General features: G+C 42.9%; 1 protein-coding gene across 6 annotated transcripts in view; it reads right to left on the bottom strand.

Annotated features, from left to right (window-relative positions):
* Positions 1–23,542, bottom strand: part of MCM3AP (minichromosome maintenance complex component 3 associated protein) — a 140,971-nt gene that overhangs the window by 47,563 nt on the left and 69,866 nt on the right. For all 6 annotated transcript variants that reach the window (XM_085869667.1, XM_085869666.1, XM_085869665.1 and 3 more), the window contains 12 exons: positions 21,720–21,988; positions 17,874–18,036; positions 14,615–14,772; positions 14,251–14,450; positions 13,883–14,151; positions 13,434–13,534; positions 13,134–13,244; positions 12,890–12,970; positions 11,442–11,639; positions 11,043–11,234; positions 8,563–8,631; positions 8,311–8,439 (listed from right to left, as the gene is read on the bottom strand). In XM_085869667.1, the coding sequence (XP_085725793.1) occupies positions 8,311–8,439; positions 8,563–8,631; positions 11,043–11,234; positions 11,442–11,639; positions 12,890–12,970; positions 13,134–13,244; positions 13,434–13,534; positions 13,883–14,151; positions 14,251–14,450; positions 14,615–14,772; positions 17,874–18,036; positions 21,720–21,988 (1,940 nt within the window). The remainder of the gene's footprint in view (positions 1–8,310; positions 8,440–8,562; positions 8,632–11,042; positions 11,235–11,441; positions 11,640–12,889; positions 12,971–13,133; positions 13,245–13,433; positions 13,535–13,882; positions 14,152–14,250; positions 14,451–14,614; positions 14,773–17,873; positions 18,037–21,719; positions 21,989–23,542) is intronic.

Below are 23,542 nucleotides of genomic sequence, written 5' to 3'. Positions count from 1 at the left end.
ATTGGGCAGGAACAAATTGATGCATGCCTATGTGCCGCCCGAGTAACCCGTCGGACTCTGCCACAACCACCTCCTGAATTTGGTAGTGTCGATTGGAAAAAGGAACAGAAGGAGGACCCTGTTTTGGGCCACCTCTGTAATTGGCTAGAGGGTGGAAAACGGCCTGCGTGGGAAGAAATTGCTTCGCTTGGGGCGCAGGTGAAGGCGTATTGGGCACAATGGCAGATGCTCCAGCTGAAGGATGGCATTTTGTACCGGGAGTGGGAATTACCAACGAGTGGAAATGCTTCCTCGTTGTTGGTGGTACCTTCGAAATTGAGAGAACAGGTGATGGGGCTTGTACATGGAACACGGACGATGGGACACTTAGGTGTAACCAAAACACTAGCGAAATTGAGGCAGGGATTCTATTGGGTGAACTCGGGCAGCGACATCCAAAAATGGGTACGTTGGTGCGACCTCTGCCGGGGGAAGAAAACACCACCATGCGCACGTAAGGCCCCCCTCCAAATTTATAATGTAGGAGCACCACTTGAGAGGGTAGCGGTTGATGTGGTCGGGCCCCTACCCACCACCCACCGAGGCAACAAGTATATTCTGGTGGCAATGGACTACTTTACAAGATGGCCGGAGGCCTATGCATTGCCCAACCAGGAAGCACGGCTGGTTGCCCAAGCACTAGTGGGGGGTTCTTCACCCGTTTTGGAACTCCGAGGGAGCTGCACACAGACCAGGGCCGGAACTTCGAGTCCGAACTCCTACGTTCAGTGTGCGAGCTCCTCCAAATTCACAAGACTCGGACCACTCCTCTAAGGCCACAGTCGGATGGGATGGTGGAGAGGTTTAATAAAACTCTGCTTACCCAGTTAGCTCTCTTTACCTCCCAGAATCAGCAGGACTGGGACGAACATCTCCCCTTTGTCCTGATGGCATACAGGACTGCGCAGCATGAGGCCACGCGCTGCACCCCTGCCTTGCTGATGTTTGGTCGGGAGATGCGGGTCCCTGTTGATTTGTGGCTGGGCGTGACACCTGAAACCCCAACATGGACCTCGGCGGAGGGTTATGCTTCCAAAATGCGTAAGAGCATAGAGAAAGCTCATGACTTTGCGAGGGAGCGAATAGGTTTGGCTTCCTCGCGTGCTAAATTGAGGTATGACTCTCGGACACACGCCCCCCGATTCCTCCCTGGAGACCTCATTTGGCTCTTCCGGCCACAGAGGAGGAAGGGTGTGTGCCCGAAACTCACCCCCCCTGGAAGGGCCCCGGTGTGATACTCCGACAGGTAACCGATGTAGTTTTTAAAATCCAGATGGGCCGCCACGCACTCCCACAGATCGTCCATTGTGAACGATTGAGCTCTTACATGGGTCGGGATAGTCCGGATTGGATAGAGCGTGTGAGGGGAAGATTGGCCGCTTCTGTGCGGGAGCTTGGGCCCGGGCAGCCTCCTGCCCCATGCGCTGAAGGTGAGGGTTTGTGAGTTCTGCTGGGTTTTAGAGTGACAATCGGGACAGTGGGTAATTGGAAACAAAGCGGGCACGAGTGGCTGTCCAATGGCTGGTGCGTGGATCGGGTGAGAAGTGCTGTGTGAGTTGTTTTAAGTTAAGAAGTGAAATGTATGGTGCACACATTGATTTTTTATTGGACATGGTGTGGTAACAGGGAAGGTCATGGTCGGCGAAGTGTTAGAAATGCAGGTGTCACATGTAAGGCCGATGGGGTGGGGGAGTCATGTGGGTTTTGTGGGTGGGGATGATGTGCTTGTCCACAGGGATTGCTAAAGCTCACGGTGAGCGGGAATTGCGACCCCCTTCAAGGAGATTCACCACCTGGTGGCTAATGGTGACAGTGTCTGGAGGCAACTGGGAGAGGGTCTGGTTGGGCGACCAAGGCGGGTAGGACCTTGGCGACCCAGGAAGGCCAGAGGAGCCAGTGAGACCCCTTCCAGAGTGTTGTACGGGATTAGAGCTGATGGCTACCGGGGGGAGGGAATCAAAGGGAGCGGGGCGGAGAAACGTCCGGGTTGGACTAAAGCTTACCTGTGGGCATGGTTGCACCTGAGATGCCCCCATCATCTTGTGGTAACCCACCCCACGGCCACGATGGGATTCAGCCTGCATGATTAAAATGAGGACCATGACCTAGAAATGTGATGATGACCATGGTGTGAGTGTTGTGAAGATGTGTGAGTCCCACCCGATCCCGCACAACTTGACAGGTGTAGCAAGGGCATGATGTCCGCATAATTTTGGGGCAAGCAAATTTGAAAATTGGCTCCCCAGGTAACGCTGGGTCTATTAGCATCCACTGGGGGAGGCGGTCAAGTGTAAATATCCTGTGAATAGTGTCGTTAAGGCTTAGAGTAGGAATGTAAAGTATAAGTGCTGTGTTTTTGTGGAACCTTTTGTTTCCCCTCCCCAGATCACTGGAAGAGTGTTGGGCAAGAGCGATGATCCAGAGGATGGAGTGCAACTTCGCTCAGTGCTCTCATGTGATAAAATAAAAAAAATAAAAAAAAAATAAAAAATGAATGATTGTTTAGGTGAGGATAAGGCCATAAGGGGGTACATTAAGCAGGATAGGTAAGTTAGCTGCGACTCGCTGCCCATTGCCCCTCCTACTTTATTTCGTTAGGTTAATTAGGTGTGAGTCAGTAAGTGTTAAGGCTGGTACGGTAGCGCCTGTGATATACCTTGCAGGAGCTGCGGTACCAGAGGAGGGGGCAGTGTTACGTTTGAGGGGGGGGGGTATGCATTCAAAGGGTAATTAGGATGTTTAATTAGGTATGCCATGCTGTTCGAGTGTACCAGGATCTCGATGTAATAAGTAGCAATTCAGTGGTGATAAGTTGTCTAGTAAATGTCCATTTCTTCAAGGGGGAAATGATAATTGTCACGTAATTAGATAGGGACACGGGATAGGGTAAGTGTGTCTGCGTAAACCCCTTTTAGTAGTCCCTGGAGGCTGGCCGTGACGTCACAGGACGGTGCTGCGGATGGCTCCGCCCCGTGATCACGATTGGCGGAAGGCGACGGCGCAGGGCCAATAAAACGGCTCGATTGGAAGTGACGAGGACGGGAGGATAAAAAGGTTCTGTTTGGGGTCGAAAAGGAAGAGGAAGAAGATCGGGACAAAAAGATCGTGTTTTTTTGGGTGTGGAGGCTGTTGCGCGGAGAGCGTGCTTGTTGTTGTGCTGATTCGATCGTGTTCTTCATCGTGTCTTGGAGCCTTGCTGAGCCTCGTGCCTCACCTTGGTTGGCTCTGGGGTTCTACTGACTCGGAGTACGGGGTCGAACGGCGGGCGGACCTGCCTCCCTCTCCTGCTCGCAATTTGGCGCCAGAACTGGTTCCCTGGGGGCTGTGAGCGGACTTGGGCCAAGACCAGGAGGTCGACAGCACCACGGTTTCTCCTGCCCCCCTGACGAGAGCAAGGCCAGCTCGTCCGACGCCGATCCAGGGACAGTTGCGTCCACACCACGGTCCAGCCTGACCACCAGAAATAGCTACGTTTTGTGTGTGTGTGTGTGTGTGTGTGTGTGTGTGTGTGTGTGTGTGTGTGTGTGTGTGTGTGTGTGTGTGTACTTGGCGCCTTAGAGGGTTTGAGATCTGTATATTCATTGGAATTGTCTGTGTTTTCCCCACGCCCGATCCCACACCATCCCGTCGAATCGCCCCGGATCCCTCTTCTTGCCGAGTCTTGTTATTTCTGGTTAATAATAAAAACAAATAAACATCATCAACTCAGTGAAAAGCGACTCGTGCCACCTTCCTCGTCCCGTTTGCGGTAGAGCGATTAGAACCGCCATGTTTGGGTTATAAATAAATAAACCGCCTCCATCGTTTCGGCTCATTCTACGTTGGCGGGACTGTTCAAGTCCCGTGGACGTCACAATATGTTTTAAATTTCAACTTGATCGGATACATGGTCTGGCAGCCAGGATTATTTAATTTTTTGATCTGGGTTCTGGTTTTTCTTGATTCCTTTTTTTTTTAAATTAGATTCACTTTGCTGTGCCTGGATGGATTTGAAGGTAGAGGAGTAGCAGCTGAAATATGAATCCTAACCAGGTTTCTCCTGATGACTTCATCTTTACTTATTTAGATTCCTTCTGATTACTCCAATGTAGGACTGCACCTATTTGGTTTTCCATTTGATTTGAATTTATTTTAATCCCATTCTGAATTCAATTGAATAGTATTAAAAAAACATCATGGGTCAGGGTCAGGTGTCCAATCTAAACGGTGTTGCATTAAAGGAGGACGTCTTGGTACCTGCCATCAATTATAAAGTGGCAGTTTTAACTATGTTTCTTATTAATTACGTAACACACCAGTACACAAATGCCACACAAAATACACCACACAAAAGAAGTCCGGGCGAGGGTCTGCAATCTCCGATTGCTCTTTTTTCTTGTTTGTTCCTTGCAAAATCGAAGCTTTTTCAAGTACAGTCATGCACCGCTTAACAACGTTCCGGGCAACGGCGGATTGCATATACGACGGATCTGCCAGCTCTGGAAAAAAAATATAATAATAATGAAAAAAAAATGTAACTGAAAAATTCCTATCGCCGAGTGATGTAGCCTCGTATAAAAATAGCACATACAATTATGTACACTGTACAGTACATAATGCCTCATAATGATAATAAACAACGACAATGTGGCCCTGTTATAATGCGATCGTTGAGGTCCATAAAATGTCATCGCGAAAAAAACAGGATCGTGCTAAATCGGGATTCAAGGAAATCGGCTTTCAAACTGAACCAATGTTTGCATGTTTACCTTCTAGGAAGTAAATTACCTTTGCATTGAAGAATTCCACGAATAAATCGTTGTTCTTAGTCGACATTAAAACACAAATTTATTTTTAGTGAAGCTTTTTATGTTGTGAAAACAATCACACTGTTCCGAAAATATATATCACAATTGACAGGTGCTCGTTTCTTCATTTATAAATTATAACATCGATGCAATGATTATGTATTTATAAAATCCAAACGCTAATTATTCACCTTTCTATAATCGATGCGAGAGGAGATTGTAAGCTGCTGCTAACAACACCGATGGCCGTCATGAACAGCACAAAGGTAAATCTAACGTGTCTTCCGTATCTCTTGGATGTGTGTTACAATTGCCGACAGTATTCAGTACAGTAACAAGCTGTACAGGTTTGTATCCGAGGAGCAATAGGCTTCACCATCTAGCCTAGGTGTCGAGGTTTGTGTAAGTACGATGTTCGAAAACGAAAAAAAAAATGATGTTCGCACAACGACGACGTCGCTTAACAACGCGTTTCTCAGAACGTAACCCCGTCGTTAAGTGGTGCATGACTGTATATTGGTCAGTCGATTTTGTTATTCTGTTTGTTTGTTTGTCAAAAGCCCACAGGTCACAATTTTAAACCGATCTTCACAAAACCTCACCACATGGTGGAGTTCATCATAAGCAAGAAGCCTATTGTTTTTGAGGTTAAAAGGTCAACATTTGATTTGAATTTATTTCAATCCCATTCTGAATTCAATTGAATAGTAATAAAAAAAAAACATGGGTCAGGGTCAGGTGTCCAATCAAAACGGGGTTGCATCAAAGCGGGACGTCTTGGTCAATGAGTTTGCCAGATTTCTAAAATCTTCAATTTTCATCCAATGGATGATAAATTTGAAAAGGATTTTCATATCAGCTTACTGAATTCAACCATGAATCAATTTTGAGGTCATTGGCCAAAAGGTCAAGGTCGGCCAAACGTCAACAACTTGGGTGGGATTTCCAAAATCCTCAATTTTCATCCGATTGACTTCAAATTTGAAGATTTATATTTCAGGTCACTGAATTCAACCAGCCAATTATTTTTGATGTCAACATGGACCAAAAGATCAACATAGGCCCAAGGTCAACAACTAAGGTGGTTTTTCTAAAATTCTCAATTTTCATCCGATTGACTTGAAATTTGAAGAGCATTTGCAAATCAGGTCATTGAATTCAACCACCAATTATTGTTGAGGTCAAATTTGTTTTATGGATTTTGCAAGCATCATGCTCTGCACGCCGTCTTTTTCTTGTGACTTTCAAAATCAAAGATTTTTCAAGTGCATTTGTCAGTCAATTTCGTTATTCTGTCTGTCTGTCAATCACATATAGGTCACTATTCTGAACCGATCATCTTGAAACTTTACGAAGTTGTACAGGTAGTCTCAACTGAGAAGCCTATTTATTTTGAGGTCACAGGTCAAAGGTCATCTTGAGGTCAAGTTTCTAAAATGGTCAATTTTCATCCGATTGACTTGAAAATTAAACAGCAATTTCATAGTGCATCATTGAATTTGGAAATCAACAATTTTTAAGGTCAAAAGGTCAACTCAAGGTCAAACTTATAAAATAATCAATTTTCAACTGATAAATCGTCAATTTACATCCAATTAACATGAAAGTTGAACAAGATTTGAATAGTCCATCACTGAATTGGGAAAGCAACTATATTTGAGGTCAAAAGGTCAAGGGTCAACTCAAGGTCAAACTTCTAAAATCATCAATTTCAATCTGAAAAATAATCGATTTTCATCCGATTGACCAGAGCTTTGATTGCGATTGTCAATTTAATCTTAATGAAATGGACAATGTGATGTATCCATGGCAACCTTTGGAGAGGGGGGGGGGGATTTTGAAAGTGTCATGCTCTGCATGACATCTTTTTCTTGTTTGTTCGTTCGGGCGATATCTCAGCCATCCTTTGAGCGAGGAAGCTGAAATTTGGGGACAAAAGTGAAGATGTATGTTTTATTTTTTGTTTTACTGGCAAAAACAGTATGTTTTATTTTTTGATTTTTCACTTAATTGATTAATTACTTATTGTCGATTTATTAATTACTTATTTGTTTTCTTTCTCATCTGGGCTATTTCTCAGGTGCCTTTTCAGCTCGGAAACTGATATTTGGACACAACAGTGAACAAGTGAATTGGCTGTAAAGGGTATTTTTGATTTATTGATGAATCAATTCATTGATTATTCATTTTTCACTTAATTACTTAATTTTCAAAAATTTACAGATTCGGATGAAACAGTGGTGGTTTTGGTATGCTATTCGGCAATTGATTAAGAAATCAATTATTTTACGATTACTATATATTTATTTTAATGATGCAATTAATCAATTAATCAATCAATTATTGTACACCACTCCCTCCCAATTCCATCTTAATGTTGTGAATAGCGGCATTAGTGGGTGCCAAAGGCACCCAGCAATGTCACATGCTGAAGGATTTGTTATTTATACATTTTGCACAGCGGCGGTGTACTTTGAATGTACCTGTACTTGTGCATTGATCTTTTTAATAATCTGTATAATACTGGAAGGGGGAATATAATTGAATGTGATAATTTACAAATAATGTATTCAATCATTGTACTGCATTTCAATGTGGTTATTAATTTCTGACTGCAGTAAATCATTGTTAAGCATAGCCTCCCTGGAATACACTCGAGAAACTGCATGTACCATTCCGTTACAAATAATCCACAAATGGAACATGCACTAACGGTCACTGGTAAAACAAACACCAAAATAGTATTACAACAGATCAAAGGAATGTCTTCCAAAAATTTGAAATTTCAATGAATAAATGGAAATACTTAATTGATTGCGTACAATTAATGAACAGTTTGACAAGCAAAACGAGAGCGAACTTGATGCGTGCCATCACAAATCTCTATGCTTCCCACCAAAAGCAAAGTTGGATGATGGAATAATTCCACAAGGATCAACCCAACATCAAATTTAGGGTTAAAAAATTTTTCCTCTTAATGACCCCTGCGACCCAAAGTTCACACCCCCGTGGAGCATAAACCAGGGGTCAAACCCAAAAAATCATTACATATTTCATATGTTGATTGCATCCACAAAGTTTCATCAAAAATGCTTTAAAATGTGCCGCCAAGTATATTTTTGGCACTTGACCTTTTGAAGGGCCAAAAATTAAACTGCTCTTGCACCTTCTTACCATGTAACAATCATAACTACCAAGTTTGGTGAATTTCTGCCCAATGGTTTAGGAAGAGATAGCGATGACAGACAGGAACCAATTTACAATATCCCCCGATATTATTTTTCAAAAAGTGTGGGGATAAACAGACGGAGCCGATTACAATATCCCCGTTTTTTGTAAAAAGGGTGGAGATAATTACTAAATAATTTTGAACAAGCATTGGATGCTTGTTATTCAAAAGCAATGTTCACAATGTAAACTGTGATTTGAGATCCCCGTTAACTGTGCCCACAGCTCCCAGGTCAAGCATCATTGTTGGAGGTACCTGTCCTTATGAGATGCCTCATGGTGGTCAGGCAGTGCCAACAGGAGCTTCCAGAACAAAAGCGACCTCAGAGTAGGTAGGCTGGTTGCCAACAGATCAGGGAGGTCCAGTGGTGCCCATGAAACTTTCCTGTCAAACAGATATATGTAAGTGCTCCTAAACACAATGGACAAGCAGAATTATTTTTTGTATGAAGCTTCAGTCATGTGCAAACACTCAAGCTGTATTGGCGCATCAGATTGTACAACTCACTCAATCAGACGCTGGTGAATAAGATGAAGATCCAAGCGATGTGAAACCTTCTGGCGCAACTGCAGCAGACTGAGAAAAACAAGAAAATACAAATTGGAGAGAAGACTCTCAGGCCCAAAAAAACATCTTTCAGATGGACAATGTTTTGTCACGAGAGCCACTACTCCCAATCTCTGTATCCCCAAGCAGAATGGATAATTGCCAAAAGCATGTTTTTAAATTTAATGGTTAACTCAATAGGTTCCAGTTAAAAGCAAAAAAAATAGGACCACCTGTCCTGAAGCTCACCTGGATCAGGAGCAACAGTCACTCAAACCCTCTGCAAACACCCTTTTACCCTGAATTTTTTTTAATGCCTTGAACAAACTTTGGTACATCAAGGTGAAGGTTGTGGTCAAGTTTCATTGGAATTCTCTGAGTATTTCAGAGAAGTGAGCAAATAACTAATTTGGGGTGGGGGGGGCAGAAACCCCCCAGAGGACTCCCTTAATAAGTGCACATTTTGATGCAGTCAATAAACTTTGGTACCTGATGGGTGATGAAGGTTGTGGTCCAGTTTCATCGAAATTGTGTTTGGAGTTTTGGAGAATAGAGCAAATACCTATTTATTTATTTATTTGGGGGGGGGGTTGACCCCCCCTCCCCAGTGGAGCCCCTGAATGAGCATAGATTTTGATGCAGTCAGTACACCTTCATTGAGCAACAGATATAAAGATTGTGGTCGTTTCATCAAAATTGTGTGTTTGGTTCAAGCGATAATGACTGAAGTGTTTACGGACTGACTCACTCACCGACAGACACTGCTCGATCGCATAAGCTCACCTGACTAAAGTCCAGGTGAGATAAAAAGGCAAAATAATAATAGTAATAATAATAATAATAACTAGATATCTGCGATCACAAAAGGATCACCAAGGGTAAGCCTTCCCCAGCTTACCCTTTGCAATCGACCACAACTTTCCCTTGGCCAATGACATATTTTTGGTCCCCTTGACCTGAAGGATTTTGGGATAGAGTGTACATTAAGAAAATATGTCCGGATCAACAATCTATCCAGAAAACTCAACAATATGAAAATTGGAAGTAAATTCTTCAAGTCATAATCAAAAAAGTGTTTTTTGTTAATGAGGTCACAATCCGTAAAAAGCAGGCAAAGGACACTAATCAAATATCAGGTGCACACAACTTCAGTGCAGGTAAACTATTATGTTGCTTCAAAGGCCAAGTGGTCTTTGAGATTCTGCATTGGCAAAATTGAGTGATGATAAAAAATGCGTTATTATTTCACCTCCTCCTTCCCACAATATAGCAACACTTGGTGAAGCATAGCTCTCCCCACCCCCCCCCCTTCCGAGCTTCCCCTCCCTCCTGCCTCCTCTCTCCCCTCCCTCTCTCCTCTCTTCCTCTCTCTCCCTTCCCTCCCTCATTCAACCCCCCTCCATCAGTGAAGCGACGGATTGTATTTGCCAGTTAAGAAAGAAATAAACAAACAAATAAATAAATGGTGGTTTCGTACTCCTGGGGTCTAAGAAACCCTGAGGTACCATTAAAAATTGGGGACACTAATTGTAGAAACAAATCCGACAACAGCTATTAGCCTTCTGTGTCCTCCTGGGGGAGGCTTAGAAAAAAAAAACTAAAAAAAAAACTATTTACATGATCTCAGGCTCATGTTGGAGCTGACACACACACACACACACACACACACACACACACACACACACACACACACACACACACACACACACACACACACACACACACACACACACACACACACATACACACCTCAACAACAACAAGACTGCTTGACAAGAAAAACACAGCCACTGAGCTTGGGGAAAGTACCGTCACTTCCTGGGGTACTCAAGGCATCAGCAACAATGACGCCACTTCTCTCACCACACTCAGTGGGGCATTTCCGAAGGAGGAATTTCCTCCTCCCACTGCATAATAAATTATAGGGATTTTCCGTGCTGTTAGCCTATAAGTGCTGAACTTATAATCAGCACCTATAAGTGGCAAGACTCTGAATTAGTGGGGCAACTTAGCTAAATATAGCATAACAATTGTGCATTTTGTGAGGAAAACACCAAATTTGGCACACTAGTAGCCTATCATATTATGAACAGATTTGGATATTGGGCCATCTCAAAATTTTTGATGGCAGTGGAAAATGGCTGCCACAGCGATCAGTGGCTGAATTTGAGATGGACCAATATCCAAATCCGTTCATAATATGTTAGGCTACTAGTGTGCCAAATTTGGTGCTTTCCTCACAAAATGCACAATTGTTATGCTAAGTTGCCCCACTAAATAGCAAGAAACGAAGCAGCACATGGTACCATTTTTAAAACTTTGGTATGATTCATCCAGGGTTTCAACCCCCGACCTCCCAGACTCAGAGCAGACGCTCTATGCATTGCACCACTGAGTCTGGTTAATCATTACACTATTGAGTCTGGCTTTCTGTAAAATACCTCGTAATATTGTAGCAAATGCTGCCAAAGTTCCCAATGTTAGTCATGCCCAGTGTGATGGCATTCAAGTCAGGCTGGGTAGAGAGACACAGAGGCTCGTGTTGCCATGTCAGACTGCAAGGTCTTGGAGCAGCTGGAAACGACTGCAGGGTCCTTTTGACTTTACGTCTCAAACCTAGCTGCTTCGTCCACCTGCATGGCCAGAAAAACGGATGTGTCAACTACATAGCCATTTCGGCGCTGTCAATTAAGTTTAAAATATACACCAAATAAAATTAATCAGCACTCAGCATGGCACGTGTGGTGCAAAATGCACAGAGAGCATAGTTGATGCTGACTGGCACTTTTGAAAAATTTCAGACATTGGAAACATTTCCGAAATCTCATAAGGCCACCTACATGCCAAAGTACTTGCCGATCCGTGCAAGCTCAACAGCTCGAGCTAGTGTACGAACTGCACACTTCCTCTCCTCTTTGAGTTGTTTCGTCATCATCATTGTCACATCCCAAGTTTGTTCGCAGGTGACTTCCTCAAGAAGCGTCGCACAAATTCCTTCAGCACAAGCCATCACCCGCTGTGCTTGCAACTCTGATCTCCTACTCCACAAGTAAGTAAATGATAACACATTTTAATTAGTGACACCTTGAACTTAAATCAAACATTCCTCCTCCAAATGTAATAATGAAAGGATTATGAATGGTAATGTAGTGCAAAGGACACTGGACTTGCACATGAGAAGTGATAAGTTCAAAGCCCACTGAAGGCAGCAGTCATAATTATGTGTGGGACCAAGTTTTTCTCAGCATAAAGAAAATATTTGGAGCAGACACATCAACAATGTAGCTCTCTAATGAGCATTCTGCGAGAGAGAGAATTCTGCTTGCCTTGTCGACTCTGGCGAACATTTAGTGTCCCTTCATTTTGCAGTTGATTATGAAAAACATTTGGGACAACTTGCGATGAGGCAGGAAAAATTACTGCCTCTAAAAAGCATCCATCCGTTCACCCAATAAAAAGTGTAAAAAACAACAAATTAACAAAAGTAGTACACCACATTAAAAAAGAAAAAAACATCGCAAAGTGTTGGCTTAATAGTTAGGGTGGTGGCTTGGGATTCTAGGGTCCTGAGTTCAAGCCCTGTTGGCTACTGAATTCATACCAGGGGGTTGACTCAGCCTGTCATCGTTCTGAGGTCAGCAAAATGAGTGCCAGTGTGGCAGCCAAAAAGGCTGCACAAGAAAGGAAGGGGTATAAACGGATTGATTAACTCTGGTATTGGTGTGGCATAGGCGTGATGGGCCGAATGGCCTCCTCCCATGCCATAAATCCTTGTAAACGCCATTATATTTTTGCTCAATGCCACAGTAAAAGGACACACAACAATGTGTAACCATTGTCCTGGTTTGTCCATTTCAATATTCCACTTTGACAAGTATTATAATCTGTGTGCAGGTAGCTAATGTCTTTCATGGTGGATGGAAGTCATGGGAATGAGGAGGGGAAGGTTAAGGTCAAAGCCAGACCTTTTGCATGCAAGAGGCATTTCTCAGTGGAGAAGGTGCATGTTCAATTTCAAACTTCTCTGTTCAATATCTGTCAAACCTCGTCACACCCTTTCAGCCCAACACTAAACCCAGAAAATATTGTGAATATACTTGCATATTCCCAGGTCTTAAATTCTTACTGCCAACTCCATATTACTGATATAAATCTAAATACTGTATCTTAGTCCCAAAGTCTATGAGATACACAAAGAGCAACTGTTATATGAATTGTGCTCCTTGGTTGTCATCTGTTGTGAAGTACATCTCTCTTGGTATTTAAAACAAACTAAACTGTTTCTCACCGCAGTGCAGAACAGGCCACATTCCGGATTATTTCATTCAAACAATCCTGCAGTAGATCATTATGTATCTCGATTTCTAGTCTGCAACGCACACGTACGCGCAAACGCGCATGCACACACACACGCACCAAAGTAATTAAATATTTCCTGAACCTTCAGTCTTGTGTAAAATGAACAATGTTCCAAACTTGGTTAATCGAGACTAATTTGTGCATCAATATCTGGATATGAAAAAACAGCACACTTTTCCTGTAGCTTCTTTTGCTTCTCTTTGTTGATGAGCATGGTTACGATCTCTTCTGACATCTCTGCCACAACTGCATGTCGAATCTCCCGAGAAAATGTATCCGATTGCCTGCAAGACAAACAAGCACGAAATTCATAACTCTGAAATAACTTCAGAAATTTAAGAATTTCAGGCTGGAGTCCAGCTTCGTTAAAGACCTCACCAGGAAGAGAACAAGCAAGGCACAATACCCTCATCTGGATCACAAACGATCACCAAATTGATGCACAATACAAAAACCAAACTGTGCAATCTTACGCAATTATGAGGCGGCAGGAGGAAACAACTTCAACAGCCAAATGACCACACTCTTCCAAGAGTATGTCCTGTAGGATCCCTTCAATGACATCCTGCAAATCCTGTGAAGAGAAACGCGCACGCACGGACGCACGCACGAAAGGCTGAAATCAATCATTATAAATAATACACTGTCCTCTTGACACCAGAATAAAAATATGGCTCAAAGAGAGAATTGGATCTACATCATGCAACCTTCAGAAGCACAAGAAATTATGCAGTATCCATGGCATTTGTGTTAGTCTGGTGCAGTGATACAATGCATCTTTCATTCTATAAGTATCCCTTTTTTAATTTAGAATGCAAAATTACTTCATGCTATAAGCCATAATGTCAACAGAGTTATACCAATACAACTAATGGGATTTTTGAAGTGTAGTTAATGAAGTGTACTGTCAATTACAACTCACTTCATCAGTGTAGAATATTCCTGAGGGTGTAACGGAAGTGAGTTCTTCAGAGGCAGTATCTTTGATCACTGGAGGAGTCGATGTGATTTGCCTTGCATTAGGAGAAAGAGAGACAGGTGGGTCCAAAACAAGGCTGAGAGAACAAGAGGATTGATCTTCTGACGGGATGGACTGAGTAGCTTGTGGATCCAAAACCTCAGATGAAGGTGAAGTCAGCTGCACATCAACAGCCGTTTTGGCTTCCTCAATGGTGGAAGTAATGTGGGGCACTGGTGAAGAGGACAACCATTTGGAGTTGTTAAATCTGCAGTGATGGGAACTGCAGAACTGTAAGGTTAAGTAGGCTTAAACAAAAATGACACACTCACCCGATGCAGGAGGCTCACTCAGAGCACTTCCCTGATCAATGAAGCTTGAGTAGGGGGTATGGTGGTACACAGGAGGCAAGGGGCCTCCATTAACAACTTCCCCGATGCTGCATACTAGCTTCTTCTGGATGGTTGGCGACCTCCGTGGGAAAACCATGCCTTCGGGCTCAATGAACGAGGCTCGATTCAACTCAACCGTGCTGGGAAGATGAGACACGTATAATGCAGATATGTACATGCAATACCTGTATTTTTTGTTGTCTTGAAAGCAATTGTGACATTTTGTTCTCACCCAAGGCCTTCATAAAATGCAATCATAGAAATGTTTCAACAAAAATGGTGAATGTTCTGGACAGTGTGGTACCTATCATTGATGATCAGACCATAGTGGGCAAGAACAGAAGTGGCTTCCTCGTTATTTGAGAAGAGAAACAGGCGTTTGATATGTTCCAATGGGAAAAGAGCAGTGCGCTGCATCGTCGTATATGCCATATTTATAGTGCGCAGTGCATCTCGGTAGACCTGGTCAAGAGAGAACAGATTGTCCAAAAAAAGAAATTAATAAATGTTTATCGAATACATAAAGCTCATTCGAACAACTCACTGACTAAATCACTGATTGACCGACAGACATTAATGTTCGGTACCTTCCGGGTGACGGAAAAAGCTGAAATTTTGCGTGCTGACGGACATCGAAGCCGATAAAATGGAGGAAAAAAATCACAGAACCATCAGAAAGCATTCGTAAATGAAAATGTAAATAAATTAAAGTGAATAATAGAAAATAAATGAATGAAAAAATAAATGAAAAAAATAAATGCAGGTGAGCGACCTGAGACAATGGGGAAGCACAGTAATTTTGCGTGCCGACGGATATCAAAGCTGATACACCGGGGGGAAAAAAAATCACAGAACTGTCGGAAAGTGCCCGTAAATCTATAATAATGTGTGTGTGTGTGTGTGTGTGTGTGTGTGTGTGTGTGTGTGTGTGTGTGTGTGTGTGTGTGTGTGTGTGTGTGTGTGTGTGTGTGTGTGTGTGTGTGTGTGTGTGTGTGTGTGTCAGTGTGTGCATGCATGCACATGTCTTTCAGAACTCCAAAACCATGAAACCCAGCAGCCCCACACTTTGCATGCATACTAAGGGAACTCCAAGGGAGTGCATGAGTGAAAATTGGGTGTTTGGGTTAATTAAAGCACCCCTTCTGAAGATAATTATCAACCTTATTTAATGATATCCTTTATCAGGTGCATCCCCGGACACCTCGCTCTCGATGGGGTCTTAAAGTGCATCCTGGATTACCTCTATTGAGTCTTAACTCACCATTTTGTTCAACCTGCTCAATAATGCCTCGAGCTGAAACATGCCACAAAGGTATATTAACGATAAAGTGCTCAAAATGTTTATTCCCCCCCCCCCACCCCGCCACTTTCCTCACTGATATCATCGATTGCCACATCTGCAAACCTACGAATTGCTGTATTCATCACTTTTGTAAATGCTATCATTTTCAAATTAGGAGCTTAGAGAAATTTCATGCATGATATGATGCGATTTTCCACGAACTACTCTCACGAAATAATTCAAGTATATAATGGAAATATAATTTGAGTTTGGAGGATCGGATCACAAGGACTATATAACTCAAGTTCTGGAGTGAAACCTGAAAATGCTAAGAAATCGGCGATGTTTAGTTTTTTTTAATGGGTATGTCCCATTACCAATCAGCTTACTATCGCTTGCCAAGACAGCCATTCCTTATCAACCATTAAATTGGAGTGCTTGCTTGAGTGCTTGAGCCACTTGCCGGTAGCCCTTCAGTCGATGGTGGTCCAGTTCTTGTCCCGATCGGGATGTACAGTCGGCAGTTGCTACAATGTACGAGTACGTATGGGTAGATTTGGATCTGCAAAGGGACTCTCCGTGGGTGTGTGTGCATGCCTGCATGCTTGGTTACGGGCGCCGTGGTTGCAAAGTTCCATCCCACATCTTGTGATGATGATGATGATGATGATGATGATGATGATGATGATGATGATGATGATGGGTGGTGGTTTTAACTTTTCACATCAGGAGCATATGAGCGATCATGTTTTCCTTTGTACTTGTGACTGTTTTTAAGCAATTGGTTATTTTACATGAACTGGGTGTACAGTACTTTACAAAGGTTATATAGTTTCTCTTTGTGATGCTTTATGAACACACAAGCTCAGCCGGTGGGTCGCCCAGATAGCTCAGATGGCAGAGCACTGGTACAGTTTTCCAGAGCACCTGGGTTTGATTCCCGGTCTGGGCCCGTAATTTTTCCAAATATATTATGATGTTGGTTCTATCCTGCTCATTTCAAATTATATTACTACGCCCCCCTGTGGTGATTAATAGCGGACATGCATGTGTCCCCCCCACAGGGGGGAAGACCCTCTCGTGAGCAGGCCCTTGCTGCTCCGATGGTTGGCAGCGAGTACCCCGGAAGCAGTTGGGGAAAGAGAGCGGCACTTGTATATGTGGAAGAATTGCGTTGCTCAGCCGATGGGTCGCCCAGATAGCTCAGATGGCAGAGCACAGAGGACCTGGGTTCAATTCCCGGTCTGGGCACGTAATTATTCCACGTATATTTATAATGTTGGTTCCATCCTGTTCATGTCTAATTGGAAAACTTGAGTGTTTCATTTTAGAAAATTATGCTCCATCATACCTGATGCATAAAAAACTTATTAAAAGAATTAAAAACCTTGTCAATTACTTTGAAGAGTGAGTCCCTCACTCAGACTAAAACCACATTTGTATATAAAGTTGAAAAATCAAAAACTTCAACTGACCTGATATTGAGGCATCTAATTATATCGAAGAACTCTAATAAATAATTAATGCTCCAGAAAGTGTTAATACCAGAATTCTTCTCAATTGCTAAACATTATTTCTGAACTGTTTCTTCACAACTTGTAAGCCTGAGCTAACTATAACCTATAACTGTTTGGTGGAACACGGCCTGACATCCGCTATAAACCTATACTTGTACAGGTTCTTATGAAGCTTCGGGATCCAGAAAAGCCAAGGAATCCAAAGATTTACCTCTATACATTTAATACTGAAATTATTAACTGAAACTTCCTGATGCTCAGAGATAATATCTTGGAGTTACTGATGACAAGGAAAATATGTGCTATTTCCTATACTCGTGAAAGTAACTGTATCATCAATGCCTTCTCTCTTATCCTTTTTGGGCACAGAAAAAGACAGCTTCATTGGAAAACGGACACATTATGCTTCACGCACAATGGGAACAGGTTTGGTGAGCCATGCTCGATGGAAACAAAATGGTCTATTTTTACAAGTTGTCACAACTCTCTTATACAGGGACTCTAAATGGATCAATAGACAAAAATTGGGTAAACGTCCATTCTTCTTACTCCTACTTTCTCCCAACCTCCATGGCCTTTTCTCCCCACCCTTGTAAAACCATCTCATCCTCCCTTTCCCCCCTCTGTCCTCTTACTTACAACTTTCCTTTTCTCACATGTCAACTGACTATTCTATCAGGTGCCCTTTGCGTACATCAATTGCAGGTAGTTCCGCTGCACATTTCCGATGAATGTGGACAATTGAGCAAGATGAGTGATTGCACCTGAGGGAAATATCGATGCAGCAGACAGGCATTGAGGTAGGAAGCCGATTTCACCAACTTGAAGAAGTGAACGTAGTTGTTGCTATTTAAAGCAGATGCCGCCTGCACCGCAAACGTAACCACAGGAGAATTCCACACGTCCTCACGAAACTGTTGCACTTCCCTGAAATGGCACATACATGCCCATATTCAGCCCCATGGTGATGCATCATGAACAGCGACTGTGTTTAGAACCCTGTCCATATTACAGTATTCACATCCAATCTACAAACAGCATACAAAAGAAGCATTATCACTGTTCATTCACAATTAACAGGATACATTTCATTATCAAAATCATTTCTGGTAGAGTGAGATATGACAAGATTCCCATGCATTGTGCAGACAATAGATATGTTCTGTGGCCTTGTCATTGTTTTGAACAGATAGAGGCTCAGGGAAATGCTGTGACGTCATACTGCGCACTCATAAGAGTGAAAAGAAAACCCTTAACACACCACTCAATATGATTTATCAGGTTTCACGAAGAGATCAAGGGATGCCGAAGTAGTGTCACACACCACATTACAGTGTATACCTCATACATACACTCACTCAGATGTTTGCCACATGGAAGGGACAGTACGTACACCACCAATTATACTCATCATGTAGGAATAAGTGTGCATGTCATGACATTATCCTCCTTATTGTATCATGGTACCAAATGAATGTGAAACCTGAGCACACCATGTTGCCTGCCACACACATAGATAAATATCGGAGAGTGTGTTGAAAAGTAATGCCTTTGAATCTTTTACTCCAAAACAGGTAAAGACATTTGAATGAAACAAAATGCAGTCCACACATTAGTTCTTCTGACCAGTGGGTGCGAAATTTTGCGATTTTGACATAATGTCGAGGTGCTAGGTTAGTCAAGATGACAGAGGATAGCACAACGTTATCAGTGCTGTGAAGTGTGAAGAGCTGGAGATGGAGTTGGTATGACTGACTGGAGATGAGAGGTGGGCACACCATTAAGATCCTGAGAGTAAGACATGGTTAATGGGGCACCGCCACAAAAGGATCACCAGCCCTGACTTTGCTCAGTCAGATTTTCATCTCTTCCCAAAGCTCAAGGAACACATTCCTGGAGAACACTTTTCTTCTGATGATGTCAAGGCCACTGTGAAGCCCTGGTTTCATCAGCAGGATGCCCAGTTCTTTAGTGACGACATCATAAAACAACTTGAACATTTGTAGAAATGTGTGGATCATAGTGGTCTTCTTCTTCCTGTGTATGGCAGCTTAGTTGCCGGGTAGCTATCATTTTGTTGGGGTGCGACTATGCTGCTGATGCTGTGCTCCTACACCGGTACAGTGTACACTGGAACTCATTTCGCTGACCGAAGGATGACAGGCTGAGTCTACCCCACCTGGTGTTATTTCAGTGGCCAACGGGGCTCGAACACAGGAACATAACATCACACGCCAGCCACCCTAACAACTAAGCCAACACGAGGCTTGACCGTCGTGGTGATTATGTCGAGAAATAAATATGCACCATGGTAGAGTAAAGATTGATGTTAGAACACCACCCATTTTGGCTTTCATTTGGGCAATCCTTCAGGTTTGTAAATGGTAACAAACATAGTAATAGGAAGAACACAGCAGATTCTAGCATCATTTTGGCATCCATGGAGGTCTTAAACCTCCAGCACAGAGTGGTTTGTGTAATGGACTCCTCTGAAGTGACAATATGAAAGAGCATTTATGTACACATTACTTTCATGAAACAAGACTTTGTGCTCGAAACTCACATTCAACAATTAAATATCAATCATGCATGCCAGTGAGCATGCAAGGGGAGGTGTCAGAGGCATACCTTGTTCATTGAACATAGATTTAACATGATGTTCTCTTTTGTTGTTGCTATTCATTATGCCAGACTCCATCGTTGGTTTTCACTAAACTGTTCCTTTCAAGAGGTACCGCACCTTGTTCACTGTGTGCGTATTGTTTGGGAACCTTCGGACAGTGCCTCATTCTGGCTGACCATTGAGAGTGCAAGCAAGAACGTGATTCTTTACCATTGAGAGATAGGGCCAAAATTGATGTATAGCACGATATCTCAAAAAGTTATGGATGGATTCGGACGAAACTTGGTGTACGCGTTGGATGTGCAACAAGTACGAATTAAAACATTAATGGATTTGGTGAAGATGCAGATCCAGCCTACAAGTGGCATACAAAATGTTAACGGTTGAGCCTGGCGGAGATATGCGCTCTAGCGAGTGCAGTTCTCATTCATTATTTGACTTTCGGTTGCCGTTATTATAATTCTGAGATGGCATGCTACATAATTTGAGAAGTGTCTGTGTGTTTGTTTGTTTATTTTCTTGACTTGTATACACTCTTGAACTTCTGGAGGGAAGGAGTTGAGAATTTGTGGTGAAACTTGAGGTGTACCCGGGAAGTTTTAGGCAGTTAAAATATTAATCGTCCCACGGATTCAGGGCAGGGGACCACAATTCTGTGAAATTCTGAAATTCTGAAAGGAATAAGGGTGAAAAACAGAGAATATTGCACACTGGTAATAAGCTTGTTATTCACAGAAACCGAAGGCAATTTTCGACATCTGGAGCTCTGTAGCACGAGCTGCATTTCAAGAGGTGCCCCCTTCACCCCAATAATCTTAACATCCTCCACATCCCTGAAACCCCCACCCCCTCCAATCACCTGTTTGTCTTCAAGCAACAAAAGCAATAGCAGAAATGGTGACCTGAATCACAATTATGACATATACATTGTGCTTCTTTGGACAAAGGTCTGATTGCATAGCCACAGGAAATCATTTTTCCATTCCAGACAGACAGGGTGAACAATTACCAGCAGATGAAAGTGTAAAGAAAACGGGACTTTTTTGCTCCATCGAGAGGCAGGGCAAAGCTACTGAAAATGTACAGCAGAACTTTTGAGATGCATTATCATGGCAATTTAAAGTTTTACAGCAACGTTGAAAAATGGGTAAAGAGTAAAATAAAAATTAAATGCATAATAAAATGATTATAACTGCAAGATTGATTTAAACTGAAAACAAATGAAAATGTTTGAAACATTATAGGGAGGGAAACAAGAGTGTGTGACGAGAGGAAAAACTTTGTTAATTCTGGCAGATGGAAAGTGGTATGACATTTTAAATGACAAAATGCAAGGTTTAATTTTTGAAATACAAGGCTGATTTGTTCTGAAAATGCTCTTCTGGAAAAGTGAATGACTCATTAATAACTTTTTTCTTTCTTTCATTCTTCTTTCATGAGCAAATGAACAATCTGCTCCATATCCTCATGATGCACCTGCTCTGGATCCTTGAGGTTATGATTTCGAACTCCGAGAAAAGTATGGCATGATTAAGAGTATACTCAATAAGCGGATATTCCAAAACAATCTATAAGCTCCAACTCTAGTTGGCATGGAGAAACATAGCAAAACAAAACGAGAAGACATCCCAAAATACAGAGCCCTTCCGCATCTGCTTTGTACTCAAACTAAAGTTGATAAAAACAACAGCATTTTTTTAAAGTAAAATTTATGAATCAGTATTCTCGATATTCTCATAATAAAGGTTTGTTGAAAATGGGATGACAAAAGATCAAATGGGAAACTGGAAAGCATAAAACAGTAAAAACAAAAAAAGTGATGATGGCCTGGAGACACACATTCACGCACCCATGCACAACCCTGTCTGCCATTGCACAACCCCGGCAGACGGTCTTGTGATTTTTTAAAATACCATTTCAAATATACTAAATCAGTCATTCATATTTTCTAATTAACGATTTGCAAAATGCTTCCCCGTTTCATTACCTGAGGATTGTTCCATGGTTGAGGTTGAGCAGAACACTGTACGCTCTGAACTCCGCCTCAGAATCACAGAAGATGTCTTTGTTGGCCAAGTCCTCATACATCTCCTTGAGACTCTGCAGGCACTTAGTCAGGTTTTCATTGTTTATTCTGGGATCAAAAATGGACATGGGTTGCTCGCACAGATGGTGAGCACAGTGCACGTGGAACCGAGCACACTTCTCAATAAAGGACACAGTCATAGGTGTACACAAGTGCTGCTGGGTTATGTCCTGAAAGCAGAAGAACAGGATGACATGTTAAACATGTTTTAGCCTCCTTATTTACAATTTGACAACATTAACAAACATTTGGTATATCTATTTCAGGTATATTATCCGTTTTATGAAATGTTTGAAGGTATAACAAATAGTGATGAAACTTAAAGCTGCATTATCATACTAAAATGTGCAATTTGGTGTCTGTTTGTCTGTCGACTGCAATACATTTGGTCGTTACTCATCAAATCTCAACCATCCTTGCCATAGACTCGGGGCCACAGAACGGAGGTTGAAGCGACTTCATTTATCCCCCTTCCCAAGGTGGTTTTCCACTCGAATGGATCTTTGTCAATTGGTGTCTGTGACTTCTGAGTGGCATTGCAATGACCACATCAACAACGTAACATTTTTGAAACTTCCATTTCAAAAAAACAGACACAAAGTCAAATGAGGAAGTTCAACATTACACTTAATGTTCAACTCCGATTCCCGTGTTATTTCCACCGCCCAGTGTCCCAGTCCTGCCAGCACAACTCACGCGTGTTCCCCTCATCTTTCGAGGTTGTCAAACGTTTGTCTCGTTGCAGTGTCCTCTCGTATGATGGCCTGTCCAGGTTGATTTAAAGAGCTCAAAGGAATTCTTACCAGATACACAATCTCAATGAGTTTAAAACAACCTGATTACGATCTTGGCTCCACACGTTAACAACCACTCTGGACATTAACACCTCCTTCACTCAGAGTCAAATCGAGCATGGGACAATGGACAGACACAACTCGTCACATTTCACCAGTCTCTACACCTCTCTCTCTCCCTCTCTCCCTCTCTCATCCCAGCTCTACCCCCTCCCAATGCAGTGGCAGCACTGTTCCCCTCATCTTTCAAGGTTGTCAAACGTTTGTCTCGTTGCAGTGTCCTCTCGTATGATGGCCTGTCCAGGTTGATTTAAAGAGCTCAAAGGAATTCTTACCAGATACACAATCTTAATGAGTTTAAAACAACCTGATTACGATCTTGGCTCCACACGTTAACAACCACTCTGGACATTAACACCTCCTTCACTCAGAGTCAAATCGAGCATGGGACAATGGACAGACACAACTCGTCACATTTCACCAGTCTCGACACCTCTCTCTCTCTCCCTCTCTCCCTCTCTCATCCCAGCTCTACCCCCTCCCAATGCAGTGGCAGCACCCTCCTCCAACACCTAACTCTCTCTCCACCTCCTCCTCTCTGTCTCTGTTCCTGTTCCTGGAATATCCAGACTGTGGTTATGGCTGGACGATGTTTCTCTCAGGACGCGTCGGCACGGTGTTTCTCTCCGGACGCGTCGGCGCGGTGTTCCTCTCCGGACGCGTCGGCGCGGTGTTCCCCTCCGGAGGCGTTGGCGCGGTGTTCCTCTCCGGACGCGTCGGCACGGTGTTCCTCACCGGACGCGTCAGCGCAGTGTTCCTCTCCGGACGTGTCGGCGTGGTGTTCCTCTCCGGACGTGTTCATCTTCGGATGTGTCTGGGCGGTGTTCGTCTCTGGACGTGTCAGCGCGGTGTTATATATATATATATATA

Source organism: Eptatretus burgeri, chromosome 2, assembly GCF_056783735.1.
Source record: "Eptatretus burgeri isolate ZD-2024b chromosome 2, Ebu_testis_v1, whole genome shotgun sequence".
Classification (NCBI taxonomy): Eukaryota; Metazoa; Chordata; class Myxini; order Myxiniformes; family Myxinidae; genus Eptatretus; species Eptatretus burgeri.
This window is presented reverse-complemented; position numbering and strand designations above follow the sequence as displayed.